This window comes from Lutra lutra, chromosome 5 (genome assembly GCF_902655055.1).
Source record: "Lutra lutra chromosome 5, mLutLut1.2, whole genome shotgun sequence".
Classification (NCBI taxonomy): Eukaryota; Metazoa; Chordata; class Mammalia; order Carnivora; family Mustelidae; genus Lutra; species Lutra lutra.
In genome coordinates, this window is record NC_062282.1 from 62265077 (window position 1) to 62278880 (window position 13804).

The following is a 13804-nucleotide window of genomic DNA, read 5'->3' on the forward strand; positions in this document are numbered from 1 at the left end:
GTCCAACGACGTGAGTCATGCATGACCCTGACAAGAACGGCTGGGACACCGCGCGGCAGGCTTACAACCAACTCAACAAGTGTCCCCAGAACCCCTGAGTGATAGCCATCGTGCTAAAAACATGGCGCATACAGAACCTCATTTACCCATACAACTGCACTACCCACATCTCACAGATGAGGAAACTGAGGCACAGAGTGAGAACAACTCCTAGTCTGGGTGGTCAAGCATGACCTCAGAGCCCGGGTCCCTGATTGCTATGTGACAAGGTCCCCCAAATCTCTGTGCAAGTGAGGGGATGAATCAGAAACCAGTGTCAACTCACAACATGAGGGGCTTGGAGGAAGCTCCCGGAAGCAGGCAGAAACAAGGGGCATGAACAGCTCTGCAGGGGCACTGGAAAGCCAAGATCTGAAGGCCACTACCTGTCATTCAAAGCCAGGTGACCTCGGGCAGACCATGCTCCCCACCCCTCCCCCTCTGCCCAGAAATAAAGAGGCAGAAGAACAAAGCTGACAGCAGCCTAAGCCCTGAAAGGCATTTTTTTTTTTTAAATCTCAAGGGATCACTCCTTTTTCTGCAACCCTTTCTGTCTTGCACTAAGAATCCCTTGGCGGGACATTGTTTCCAACTATGTAACAAAAATTCCTGGGTCGGGCTGAGGATCTAGGGCTGCCACGTGGGGATGGAAGACAGCTGGTCTCTTCCTGGTGGAATGTCCTGGATGGCCTAGAGGCCGGATATAGCAGACCAGGAGGCGACCGCTTACAGGAAACAATTGGCCCCAAGCAGCTTGGAGCTCCAGCTTCTGACAGTGATGGCCCACCCCCTCCGCTGGCTTCCCCACCAAACACCGCAATTCCCAGAATATAAGACCTCTGATACTCCGGACATTTGCAGTTCAAAGCATCATTTGCTGAGCACAGCCCAGGGAGGTTAAGCTAAGCACTCTATGGTATCTTTGCACTTAACCCTAACAACGACCCTGTTAAAGGAGGGGCATGACCATTATCCCCATTTCAGAGTGAGATCTGGTCACAGAGAAGTGAAGCCAATCTCCCAGGTCTCACAGCCAATACATGGCAAAGACAGAATCTGAACCCAAAACTCTCCAGCCTCACTGCGCTGCACACGCCAGAGGGGTGCTGGAGCCTGGAATGCCAACCAGGGCCCTGTGCCTGGCACACAGTAGGTACTCAGGAGAAGCAGCTGCACACGAACAAAGACTCTGTGCTTGGAGTGGCTTCTTCTTCCTTTCCTCCCAACACATATCAGACACCATGAGTCACTGGCGTGGAAGGATCGCAGTGGGCAAGGTGTGGAGGGGCGGCCTCTCCCCAGAACCCAGGCCCACTTTCTCCTGGTCTCCCATCAGTGTTGACGGCATGGGGACAGCGACTAGCAGGCCTGAGGACAGCAGGACAGGTGGTGTGTGCCACTTTCAAAGCACGAGGCGCCAGCCAGGGCAAAGGGCAACTCCCAGCTACCTCCAGTATTTCAAGAAGCTTCAAGGAAACCATCACCCCCCTCTCCACACAAGGGCCAGAGATTCCTCACACAATAGCCAGAGGGGCCCTGAGAAGTGCAGGTCGGATGCTGTGTCCCTTGTCCAACCCTCAGGGGCACCCCACCACACAGAGGATACAGGGTAACCCACACAGAGGGTACAGCTCAAGTCCTGGCCTGCGCTTTCGAGACCCTGCATGACCCCACGTGACCCTACGCAGCCTGACCCTTTCTTGCAGAAAAGAGTGAGCACCGCAGCCTGCCTGCCCATCTTTGAAAGGCCAGCTGCCCACTGGAAACCTGGGTTCAGGGAGGGGGTCCATCATGAATGGACAAGTGTGGCCCCCTCTGCCTCAACTGTGTACACAGACAATACCGTTCCCACTGAGCATGTGCTCTCCTTCTGGAAGCCTGAATCCTGCTGCAAAGCATCTGAGTGTATGGGGGGTGGGGTGGGTATGCATCCTCTTGGGGAGCACACACCCCGCACTTCTCTGATCTCTGCCCTCACCCTTGGCTCCACGCCATGGCCTCCTCACTCCTCCCAATCATGCTTTGCCTCAGCTGCCCAGCACCCCTCGCCTCGCCCCTCAGCCCCCTCTGGGTGTCTGCTCACACAGAGCGCTTCCGTGTCCTCTTCTTATCAGAGAGCCACTCTCGCAGGTCCCCACCCTTCCGAGTTGTTTCCTTTCTCCCCAGAGCCCTTGTCTCCCTGCCATGGGCACTTATCTGCTGTCTGTGCCCCGTCTTCCCAACGAGAACATAAGAGGTGTGAGGACAGGCTCTGGGGGAGCTGCCTTCATGACGGCCATCTCAGTCCAAGAGCCCAGGGAGTATCAGCTGATTAATGAATGACTCTTCTGGGCATCGCCTGGGTTGGGGAGCAACACACCCAGCTTCCAGGTCATGGGTGAGCTCGCCCATCTTCTGTGTGCAAAGGAAGGGCAGGGCAGAGGGGGCAGGCAGCCACCCCCAGGACAGGGCAGCCACGTACCTCCAGGAGCTGCGCAGCACTGGGCCGGGTCTCCGGGTTCTTATCGAGGGCAGTCTTCAGGAAGTCGCGGAACTCCACAGACCTGGCGGGGGGGCGGGGGGCACAGGTGGTGGCAGTCAGCTCAGAGTAGGGCAAGAACTGAGAAAATTCCCAAGTCACAGACTCTGCTCTCCTGGGAGTCACGTGCTTCCCCGACACAGCCCTCAAAAGACAAAGGGTGCCTTCATGAGCGAAAGCAGCGAAGGCGACAGGGCTTTCAAGATGACCTTCTCATCATGAACATCATTGTACAGATGGGGACATGGACATCAGCGGAGCAGGGATTTGCCTGAGGCCACAGAGCAAAACAGAGAAGCAAGGGGGTTTAAGTCTGAGCCCCCGTTGCCAGCCCGGGACTTCCCCCAGGCCCGATTAAGCACTTCCTTCCTCCCATAGTGGCATCCGCCTTCCTGGCTCACACAATCTGCTCTGACAGTCTGCTCTCCCATGTCAGAAGCACAGAGGACAGGAAAAGGAATGGAAGGCACAGGTGGCTCAGAAAGGCCAGGAGACCCCCAGGCCTAGCAGGACCAGAAGAACCCTGGCCCTCCACCTGCCCAACCCCACATGTCCCATGACCCAGGCCCACTGGCCACGCAGCAAACATCCTCAGGCAGGCCTTGCTCCTTACCACTTGGAAGGTGAGAGCAGAGTGGGGGGATCCGACTTGGCAATCTTGAGCAGGACCCGCATGGGGTTGAGTTCATGGTGCGGGGGCTCAATCTGGGCCATCTCAATCAGAGTGATGCCCAGGGACCAGATGTCAGCTTTGTAGTCGTACGGGGTGTCCTTCATGGTCTCACACATCACCACCTCAGGGGCCATCCTGAACCAACCAAGGACAACAGAGGGCTAAGAACCTGGCCTCCCCAGGCACTTCTCAGAGATTCAGGGTCAGGGACCACCACAAGCCAGTGTCAGAGAGTTGGTGGCACTCCCAAATCACGATGTGCATTAGAGTCCATCCCACTCTCTTCCTTACGATGGCCTTCACTTGGAAAGATGCCTTCAGGAGGGGCTCCATGGCCATGTCCGGCTGCAATTCCCGATGTCTGCCACGAGATGGCAGCAACAATCCAGAACACAGAGTCCTGGGGAAGGGGCGGGTGGAGGCAGAGGGGAGGGTGGCCCGAGACCAACTGGGGGCACAGGTGGACTGAGAGAATACAACGGCACAGAGAGAAGGGATGGGAGAGAACAGGAGAAAGAGGAACAAAAGGGCAGAGAGAGAGAGAGAGAGAAAGGGTGAGTAATAAGCAAGCAAGAAAGGAGCTTAACTCCCAAGTGAGAATGCATGTGAAAAACAGAAAGTAATTAGGTATGAAACTGAAAGAGTTTTCCTGGTTTTTTTGTGTGTTTTTTTAAGTAATAGTTTTGGAAAAGAAGGAAACACAATGGTCTAGAGAAGTCCAGAGAAACTTCACAGGAGGGTAGGAATTGTTCATCCTCACAGTCCCAGCCCAGGGCCTCCCATTCAGTCTGTACTTGTTGAATTAAACAGGAATTGAACCATTTTCTGGGGGTTCCCGTTCAGGTGTTCTTAATGGAGCATTTTCTATATGCATCTTCCCATTTATGCTCACAACAACCTGTGAACCCTGATTTCGTAGAGGAGGAAACTGAGGCACAGGGAAGCTAAGCAGCTTGGCCAAGGTCACAGCACTCCTGAGGGCTGCCGCCTGGGCTCAGACCCAGCAGGCTGACCCAGGAGCCCTTGCTGCTGTCCTCTCTTCTCCACAGCAGCCCGAGGTCACCTCGGGGAGTCTGAGGTTCGACCTTCAGTCCACCATTCCCGTTCCAGAAACTGCAAGACTCACCAGTAAGGCGTTCCTATGAAGGAATCTCGCTTCTGCAGAGTTTTCAGATTCTTGGCAGACACACCAAAGTCAGCTGCAAGACAAAAATCAGACAGAGTATTCGTTGGACATTCCTCCACCCACAGCCCTGGGGTGTGAACTCAAAGACAGATGTTCCAAATCAATTAACAGATACCATTTCCTACCTAGCTAAGTTCTGATCATTAAAAACAGATCTATTGATATAAAGATATATAGAGATACACACCTTCCTTCCTGCTAATGAGAGTATAAATTGAAGAGCCTTTCAAGTATCTACACTCTTCTGATCCCACAATTCCAGATCTAGATAGTTACCCCAATGAAATCATCTTAAACATAAAAACAGTATGCAGAGTGATGCTCATCAAAGCACTATTGTAATAATGACAAATTTTTTTAAAAAACCTAATTGTTTGACTTTCAGGGAGTGATTTTAATCAGCAATAATTGTGCCTTGGATGGTCACTGGCCGTCATACACTTCTGCAAAAAGCTGAGAGGGTGATTTCAAAACTTCATATTTAATATATACTATATTCTGTCTTTTCCAAAAAGGATCTAAGCTGGCATATCAATCAAGTGCGCACGCACACACGAACACATACACACACAGAGGAAGATAAACCAAGAAATTGAGAGGTAAGAAAGATAAAGGGTAAACGACTGAACAGATTAAGAAAAATGTGATATGTGGCCACATGGCAGTATTTTATTGGTATTATTGAAGTATTTTTATTCAATATTTTAACACTGAATTATACATATTAATACATGTCAATATTAGGGGTGCTTGAGTGGCTCAGTCGCTTAAGTGTCCAACTCTTGATTTTAGCACAGGTCACGATCTCAGGGTCATGAGATCAAGCTCCACGCTGGGCATGGAGTCCACTTAAGATTCTCTCCCTTCCCTTTACCCCCACCAAGGCAAAACAAAACAAAACAATCAATATTAAACATTTAGTATGCATTTAATATATGAAATTAATACTTAACATGTATTTCAATTTTATAATATTTAATACAGTATTAAGATACTGTATTTATATACTTCTTAGGTTAAGTAGAAAAGGGGAGGATACCAGTTGAATATATGGTATGGTCCCCATGATGCTCCCTCCACCGAGAAAAGGGCAGAGATCTACATGAACCGACTTGGAAGAAATATGCCAACTTGCTAAACTGGCTGCATACGGATCATGAGACCGGACAAGGTTTCTTCTACTTTTCTCAATTTTTTAAATTTACCATGATGAACACGTACAACTTTCAGGAATGACATAAATAAAATGTATCTTCAAACACACCCAACACTACCAGTCTTCCTTCACATGCCCACTACTACGAGAAACGAGAAGAATCCAATGCCACAAAGAGTAATCTCCAATTCTGGTCTTCAAGGGTAAAGTTTCATTTTTTTTTTTTAAATAGAAATAAGCATATTTATTGTCATGTTTTCAAAAAACATTCCAACTAATAAGTTAACATGAACTTTTACGAGGCAGAAAAACAGGTAAGTTTCATCTTGATTAAAAAATAAATCAGGGGGTGCTGGGTGGCTCGGATGGTTAAGCATCTGCCTTTGGCTCAGGTCATGATCTCCAGTGTCCTGGAATCACACCCCACATGGGGCTACCTGCTCAGCAGGGAGTCTGCTTCTCCCTCTCTTTCTGCCCCCTACCACACTCATGCATATGCTCTTTGTAATGAACAAATTTTTAAAAAAATAATATTAAAAAAAAATCAGTACACAAAGTCAGGAGAAGGGCAGGGCACCTGGGTGGCTCAGTGGGTTGAGCATCTGACTCTTGGTTTCGGCTCCGGTCATGATCTCAGGGTCGTGAGACTGAGCCCACGTCGTGTTCCATGCTCAGCACAGAGTCTGCTTGGGATTCTCTCTCTCTCCTTTCCCCTACTAGGGTGCTCTCTCTAAAATGAATAAAATCGGGCGCCTGGGTGGCTCAGTGGGTTAAATCCTCTGCCTTCGGCTCAGGTCATGATCCCAGGGTCCTGGGATCGAGGCCCGCATGGGGCTTTCTGCTCCGCAGGGAGCCTGCTTCCTCCTCTCTCTCTGCCTGCCTCTCTGCCTACTTGAGATCTCTGTCTGTCAAATAAATAAAAACAAAAAATCTTTAAAAAAAATGAATAAAATCTTTAAATAAATAAATAAATAAGAATTCAGAAGGAAGCAACGCCTCAAGCAGACTGGTGGTGCTTAATGCAAAAAGTTGCCAAGCCACATACTTACCAGCCCCCCAAGAAGCCTCCATCTAGCTCTAGAAAGGAGCTGGCCCGACTCACAGTCCTAGGACACCTGCTGTTCTGGAGAGCTTGAATCAGACCAACCAGTTCAAACCAGGAATGCTAAGAGGGGGGCCCAGAATACCAGAGAACCGGTTCAAGTCTTGGCTCTTCTATTTCACTGGTTCATTCACCTATTCACTGGGGTGCCTTCCAGAGCCAGACATTAGCCAAGAGCGAACCAAGTGCACCAAGGCCTTGCCCTTGGGCAGCTCAAAGTTCAGTGGTGTGAGCAGATAGCCATCAAACACCAGTTAATCTCTATTCCTAACTGTGTAAGAGGGGAGCACAGGGATAGGAGAGTCCACAGTCAGGGAGGTGAGACAGTGCAGGGAGGGAGGGAGTGCTTGGAGGAAACACAGCTGAGGGCTTCCACGCTGTCCCTTCATGCAACATGTATTAATTGAACATCTATTATGCTCCAGGCACAATTCTAGGCACAGAGCTGAACCCAAATCTCCACCCTCATGTGGCTTTTACTCTAGCAATGAAAACAGGCCCTCAACACACCCCCATGTGATTCATGGTGGGGGCAGGGGCAGATGGGTGGCTTTTTTAGACAGGAGGTCAGGATCTGGGGAAAGATATTTCCAGACAGGGATAACAATCTGGTGGAAGGGCCTGGAGGGGCAGGGCAACGTGACTAGAGGGAGGGGAGGCAGAAGCAGTTAAGTTGGAGACAGGCAGGGGTCAGGACAATTAGCAAACCTCCAATCCTCAGTATCCCTGTGTGTGACACATGGGTGGTGATACTAGCAGAGTTACTTTGCAGGGTCACCATGAGGATTAAAGGACACTCAGAAAGCACTCGGCCCCAAGCCCTGCTCCTGGTAAATGCTCTGGCCATGGGGCAGGTGAGCTGGGAGAATTTTAGGCTGCGGCATAGATAGCTACGGCTCCTGGGAACCATCAGGAAAACTGGTCTATAAGCCCAGTCCCAGCTAACTAGATAGCAGCAGGTGACAGGCCTGGGAGGACCATCTGGCCCAGGGAGGGACCAAGAACTGCTACAGAGGGAGGTACAAAACCAGGAAACCCAGACGAGAAACTGGCTCTGTGGCTGACTACCTGGGAGGCCAGGACGAATCACCACCCCTCTGGGCTCCTGGAGAATGGCGGTGCCTGGCTCACCTCCTTCCTACAAGGCCTGGGGCCCACCTTCCCTGCAAACACCAGTAAGGGCTGGCCACGTCATCCCAGGAAATCTGGAAACAACAGTGACTGCTTCTCAGACCCAGCATGAGGCTCCCAGGAGGGAGGCAGGAACTGCCCCTCCCCCATCAGGGTCTCTAATCCCTGCCTGAGAAGAAAGAGGAAAAGCAGAAACCACCAACTTTCACAATGACACACAGTTGGTCCCCCAGGCCCCTCCCAGCCAGCCTTTGGGATAGCTGCTACTTCCCCCTTCTGCCACACAAGATCGGGCCCACCCAGGCTGCCCCTCCCTGCAGCAACGGACCTCAGGCTCAGGGAATGCAGTTTGGACTTGGACAATTCAAAGCGGGTTTCCCCCAGGCAGTCTGTTCTAATAAAAATACTCCTCTCTCCTTCTCCCATTTTACAACAAGAATTAGAAACAAGGGCAGCAGGTGGGTGGGGAGTGTTTCGTAAATTATCACGTCCATAAGGAAAGAGTCCATTTCTGCCTTGTCCAGAGCCGTTCCCTCCGCACCACATGGGGCCCACAGAACACTGTTCCCAAATGAACGACCAAATACATGAACTGCCAGACTTTTGCTAGACCACCTTTTTTTTTTTAATCATTTTTTTTAATTTATTTTCAGCATAACAGTATTCCTTGTTTTTGCCCCACACCCAGTGCCCATGCAATCCGTGCCCTCTCTAATACCCACCACCTGGTTCCCCCAACTTCCCACCCCACCCACCACCTTTTAAGTCTAGAAGAACAGAACGCTGGCTTTTAAGAAATACATTTGACAGCAATTCTCTTTCTAGAAATAGATCCTCCAAACCAGATGATAACATACATGGAAACTTACAAAAGCATTACTCGAAAGAGTCAAAAAATTGGAAGCTGCCAAGTTGTTGCTAGAGCTTGGCTGGCAAATGGTTAAATGATGGCACAGTCCAGCCATGAGCCATCAGGCAGCCCTCAAAAAGAATGAGGTTGCATGCGTGTGTACTAATGTGGGATGCTGTCCCTAGCATGTTGCCCAGAACATGCTGTTGACTGATCGATGCATATGATAAGGTAGCTGTGATTCCAGTTGTCTTTTAAAAGAACGACATATGCACACCGTGCGTGCAGACACACCTGCACACACAGAACAGGGGTTGGGAGGTTACACGTCAAACTTAATAGTCACCAACTCCCCAGAAGGAGGATTTTGGTGAGCACACCAAGGGGGTCTTACATTTTTTTACCTTTAGACACTTTTATTCTTTAAAATATTTTTGATATGGATGCCTGGGTGGCTCTGTCGTTGAGCCTCTGCCTTTGGCTCGGGTCATGATCCTAGGATCCTGGGGTCCTGGGAGCAAGCCCCGCGTCGGGCTCGCTGCTCTTCGAAGAGCCTGCTTCTCCCTCTCTCACTCCTCCTGCTTGTGTTCCCTCTCTCGCGGTCTCTCTGTCAGACACTAAATAAAATCTTTAAAAATATATATTTTTGATAAAGAGTACCTACTGCCTTTCTGGTTTAAAAAGATGAAATGCTTATAGCAAAAGTTCTTCAGGTTTGTGGGTTTTTGTTCTTGCTTTTTGAGTAAAACCCAGTGGGAGCCAGGATGTGGTGAGAGCACCTCGCACTTGCCAGGGTGTGAGCTGCACACACTGGATGGAAGGCACACTGGCCGCCCGCTGAGAGACAAAACCCTGAAATGCGGCACACACCCAGCCGACAGTTCAAACACTGCTGTTTACTGAGAAGTGAGCAGGCAGTACAGTGCTGCGCAGACGTCCGCCCATCACTTCGATCCTCCCCTGCATATCATTTTGTATATTATCAGCATGTATATCCCTATGCATGTCGTTTACAGCTGTGACCCTTTGGGGCAGGGAAGATCATTACTCCACCCCCCCCTTTTTTTTTAATAAAACATCTTATTTTATTTTTTTATAAACATATAATGTATTTTTATCCCCAGGGGTACAGGTCTGTGAATCGCCAGGTTTACACACTGCACAGCACTCACCACAGCACATACCCTCCCCAATGTCCATAACTCACCCCCCTCTCCCAGCCCCCCTCCCCCCACCCTTTTTTTAAGGTAGGTTTTTGTGTTTTGTTTTGTTTTTTTTCCAGACACAGAGAGAGAGAAACAGAGAGCGAGAGAGCACAAGCAGCAGGCAGAAGGAGAGGGAGAAGCAACCCACCCACCCAGATGGGGACTCAATCCCAGGACTTCGGGATCATGACCTGAGCAGAAGGCAGATGCTTAACCGACCGAGCCACCCAGGTGCCCTATTATTCCCCTTTGACAGATGAGAAGACTGAGGTTTAGAGACGTTAAGGAACTTGTGAACTGTCACCCAGCTCAAAGGACAGACAAGACGTTGAGTCTGTGCTCTTTACCACTGCCTGGTCCTCTGTACACAGAAAAAAACACCGAAAGGGGGCCTACAGGGTGTATTCTGGCAACATCGGGAGTGACTTCTGTTTCCTTCGTTGTGGGTCTTACTGCAAATTGTCTGTACCGCTGTATCTATCTATATACTCACTTATATATAGTTTCTTCCTGTTATCAAGGCAATGCTGCTTATAAAAAATTCAAACATTTACAGATGAGAAAGTCTCCATAATCCTGGTAGAGATAAACATTTATGAGTTTGCTGCATATAGCTCCAGATTTATATAAATAAAAAGCGTATGTGTAAATAAAAATACTTTTTAAAAATGAAATCAGATTAAACCTGCTATTTTTCAGCTGTGTTTTGTCCCTTCACGTGTATATATATATACATTTTTGTAAAAGATTACACATTTTCTACAATTTAATTTTCAATAGCTAAAGAAGATTCCATTGTACCATAACTTAGTAATTAATCCTCTACTGGAGTAAATTGGATCATTTCTCATTTCTTACTGTTACAAATATTGCTGCACTAAATATCACTGCACATATCTTCCTATACATGTGTAAATACCATATATTACTTTCATAACTAAAAATTACATACACAACATAAGAACAATTATATATTCCACACATACACAAGGCTGTGAATTTAGAATGTATGCAGATATGTAACAAAATCTCTCAACTGTCCCCTTAACTGTAGACCACCAAAAGAATCCAAGAGGAGCATTTTCCCAGATAATGTCAGGCTAGTTAAAGGCAAACCACTGTCCAGTAAGAGTTCTGTACCCCCTGCCCTCCTGGAACCTCCACCCCAGGCCAGTGAGTCTGTAGGCCAACGTGGGTACAGAAACCCTGGAATTCTAAGTCTGAGAACCTTCTATATGGTCCCCAACCAGGGGTGGTACCTATGTTCCAGGATATGTTTGAAAGGGAATTGGGGGGGTGGTGGCGCACCTGGGTGACTCAGTTAAGAGTCTGCCTTGGGCTCAGGCCATGCTTCAGGGTCCCAGGATCAAGCCCCACATCAGACTCCCAGCTCAGCAGGGTGTCTGCTTCTCCCTCTTCCTCTATCCCTACCCCCTGCTCACACACATGCTCTCACATGCTCTCTCTCTCTCAAATAAATAAATAAAATTAAAAAAAAAAAAAAAAGGAAAAGGAATGGGGGCAGTCTGGTCATCACAATGAAGAGGAGTGCTTCTGCCATTTAGTGGGAAAGAGCCACCGACACTGCGCCTTCCAAGGCAAAACACGGTCTCATCTAAAATGCCAACAGTGGCCCTGTGGACCAACACAAGCCAGGGTCCTTACAGGACCCACCGGGAAGTGAAGCCTAGAGAGGGTGTGGGGCCTGCTGACACCGAGGAGGGGGATGGGAGAAGGCAAAGGCTCAGCCCCCCAGCCCTGGAAGCCCATGGGCCCTCTTCCTCTGGATTACCACACCAGCTCATTAAGAGGGAGGATCCACCAGGGCTCCCAAGTGACTTGTCTTAATTATCAGAACGGTCTGCCTTCCCAGGAGTGCCATGGAAATGGTCCCTGGCAGGGAAGCAAGAAGATTCGGAAACCAACTGCTTCCTGTCTCTGAGCCTCAGTCTCCTCACCTACTAAAGACATCGCATCTCTAGCCAAATAGGAGACTGACCCAACTGCTCGACTTCTCCATTTGTGTTCATTTTCTCTTGTTGTTTAAACACACGTGACCCCTACAGAGGCCCCTGTCTTCCCACTCATCCCTCAGCCCCTCAGCCCCTCAGCCCCCCAGCACTCTTGCTTCACTCTCTCCCCTCTCCTACAGAACCCTGTCTTTTTCTGGCATTTTCTCCCTCAACCTGTCACACATTCAGAACTCTGTTCTTGCTTCCAACAGGCCACGCCAGTCTAGGTGGATAACAACTTGTTTTTCAGGCCAGTACAAATCTTCTCACCCTCTAAAGAACCATCTACCCACCCCAACCACGCTGTTCCACGGAGAGAAAGAGGGAGCAGCTGGGCAATCCTTCCATCTTGCTACCCGACCCCGCCTTCCTTCTCAGGGAGCACCACAAGCTGGGCCAATCAGAGAAGGCTCCTTACTGGATCTCATTGATTGGTCCAGAGATCTGCACCCACGCCAGGCTAAGCCAATCAGAGTACTACACTGGGATTACGGACTCCAAGACCTGAAACGGTGAGGTTCATTTGGTCCTGCAGAAGGTGATCCTGAGAAAACTTAAAACTAGCCCCTGCCAATAGCTTTGTGAAGCGGGCTGGTCTGAGAGCCTAACCAACATGCACGGAGGGGCAGACCAGAGAGTCTTCTGTGTTCCAGGGTCCAGCTGCCCTGGATGCCCAGCTGTATCGCTTCACCATCACAGCTCCGTGTATCATACACGCACATTTTCTTGTCTGCCTTAAATCACAGAATACCGGTTCTTATCATTGGCACCAAGAGTCTAAAATAGGGTAATGGTTAAGCACGTGATCTCTGAAGCCAGATGCGCTGGTCTGAAGCCCAGATGTGCCTCTTACTGGCTGTATGATTTGGGCTTAAGTTAACCTCTTAAAAAAAAAAAAAAAAAAAAAGCCAGATATCTCACCTCTGTAAAATGTTACGAGTGGTCTTTGAGAACTAAATGAATTTCTACATTATCAAACACTGGCTCAGTTCGTGGCAGCCAGAGTGGAAGAACCAGGACACTAGGCCGCTGGCAACAACACACAGGAATTCTGGGCTGGGGGTCAAAGTGGAGGTGAGAGGCAGGTAACTGGTCACTGCCAGGCCCACTTGCCAGGCCTCCTGTGCACCAAGGGGACTTTGGGAATTAGGAACCCTCTAGTAAATAAAACAAAAAGTAATGGCAATGCTGGAAGCTGCTACTGATCTAAGCACCTTCTATATGCCAGGCTCTGTGCAGGGCTTTGTGATTTTTCGGCCAGTCCAGACTTCTACTTGGAACTTGGAAGACCCCTAAAGTAAAATTCACCTCCCATTTTCAGAGACGCACCGCTGGAGAGAGGAACACAGGTTTCTGGAGAACAGGGAACATTCTCTCTCATGGCAGCTTCTCTGAGACATTCCAAGGCCCAACATCGCCCACCTCTCCCATGTGCTGGACACCCACAGATGCTTTGCATACGCTCTCTAACTTGTCACACCAACTCTGTGAGACAGGAACGATTACCACACTGCTGAGTTTGAGAAGTCGGGGCTCCAAAGGCTTATGTGACTGCCCAAGGTCCTCTAATGTGAAATGGCAGATTCAGGACCAGAGCACAGGTCTTCAGACTTCAAAGTCCACCCCCCAACTTCATATCCCAACAGTCCCAGGGCAGCAGACCCTCTTCCCTGCTCTCCACACCAGTGTATTCCTACCAGTCATCAAGTGGACTGCTTCACGTCCACTCAGAGCTAAAACTTGTGCTTTACTTGGCAACTATGAAATGAATCTCAGGGAACTCTGATACCCATGCCAGTCCTTTGTACACTCTCCCTAGTGGTCACAGTAGCCCTGTGAGGCGGAACTGCTGTTACACCCATTGCACAGATGAAGAAACTGAGGCTTGGATAGTTAAATATGTTTCTCCAGCTCAAAGTGGCAGAGCCAGGA

At 49.3% G+C, this 13804-nt stretch overlaps 1 protein-coding gene across 2 annotated transcripts in view; it reads right to left on the reverse strand.

The window, feature by feature from the left end:
• Positions 1–13804, reverse strand: part of STK10 (serine/threonine kinase 10) — a 117738-nt gene that overhangs the window by 42315 nt on the left and 61619 nt on the right. For both annotated transcript variants that reach the window (XM_047730780.1, XM_047730781.1), the window contains 3 exons: positions 4357–4429; positions 3171–3365; positions 2501–2582 (listed from right to left, as the gene is read on the reverse strand). In XM_047730780.1, coding sequence (XP_047586736.1) covers positions 2501–2582; positions 3171–3365; positions 4357–4429 — 350 coding nt within the window. The remainder of the gene's footprint in view (positions 1–2500; positions 2583–3170; positions 3366–4356; positions 4430–13804) is intronic.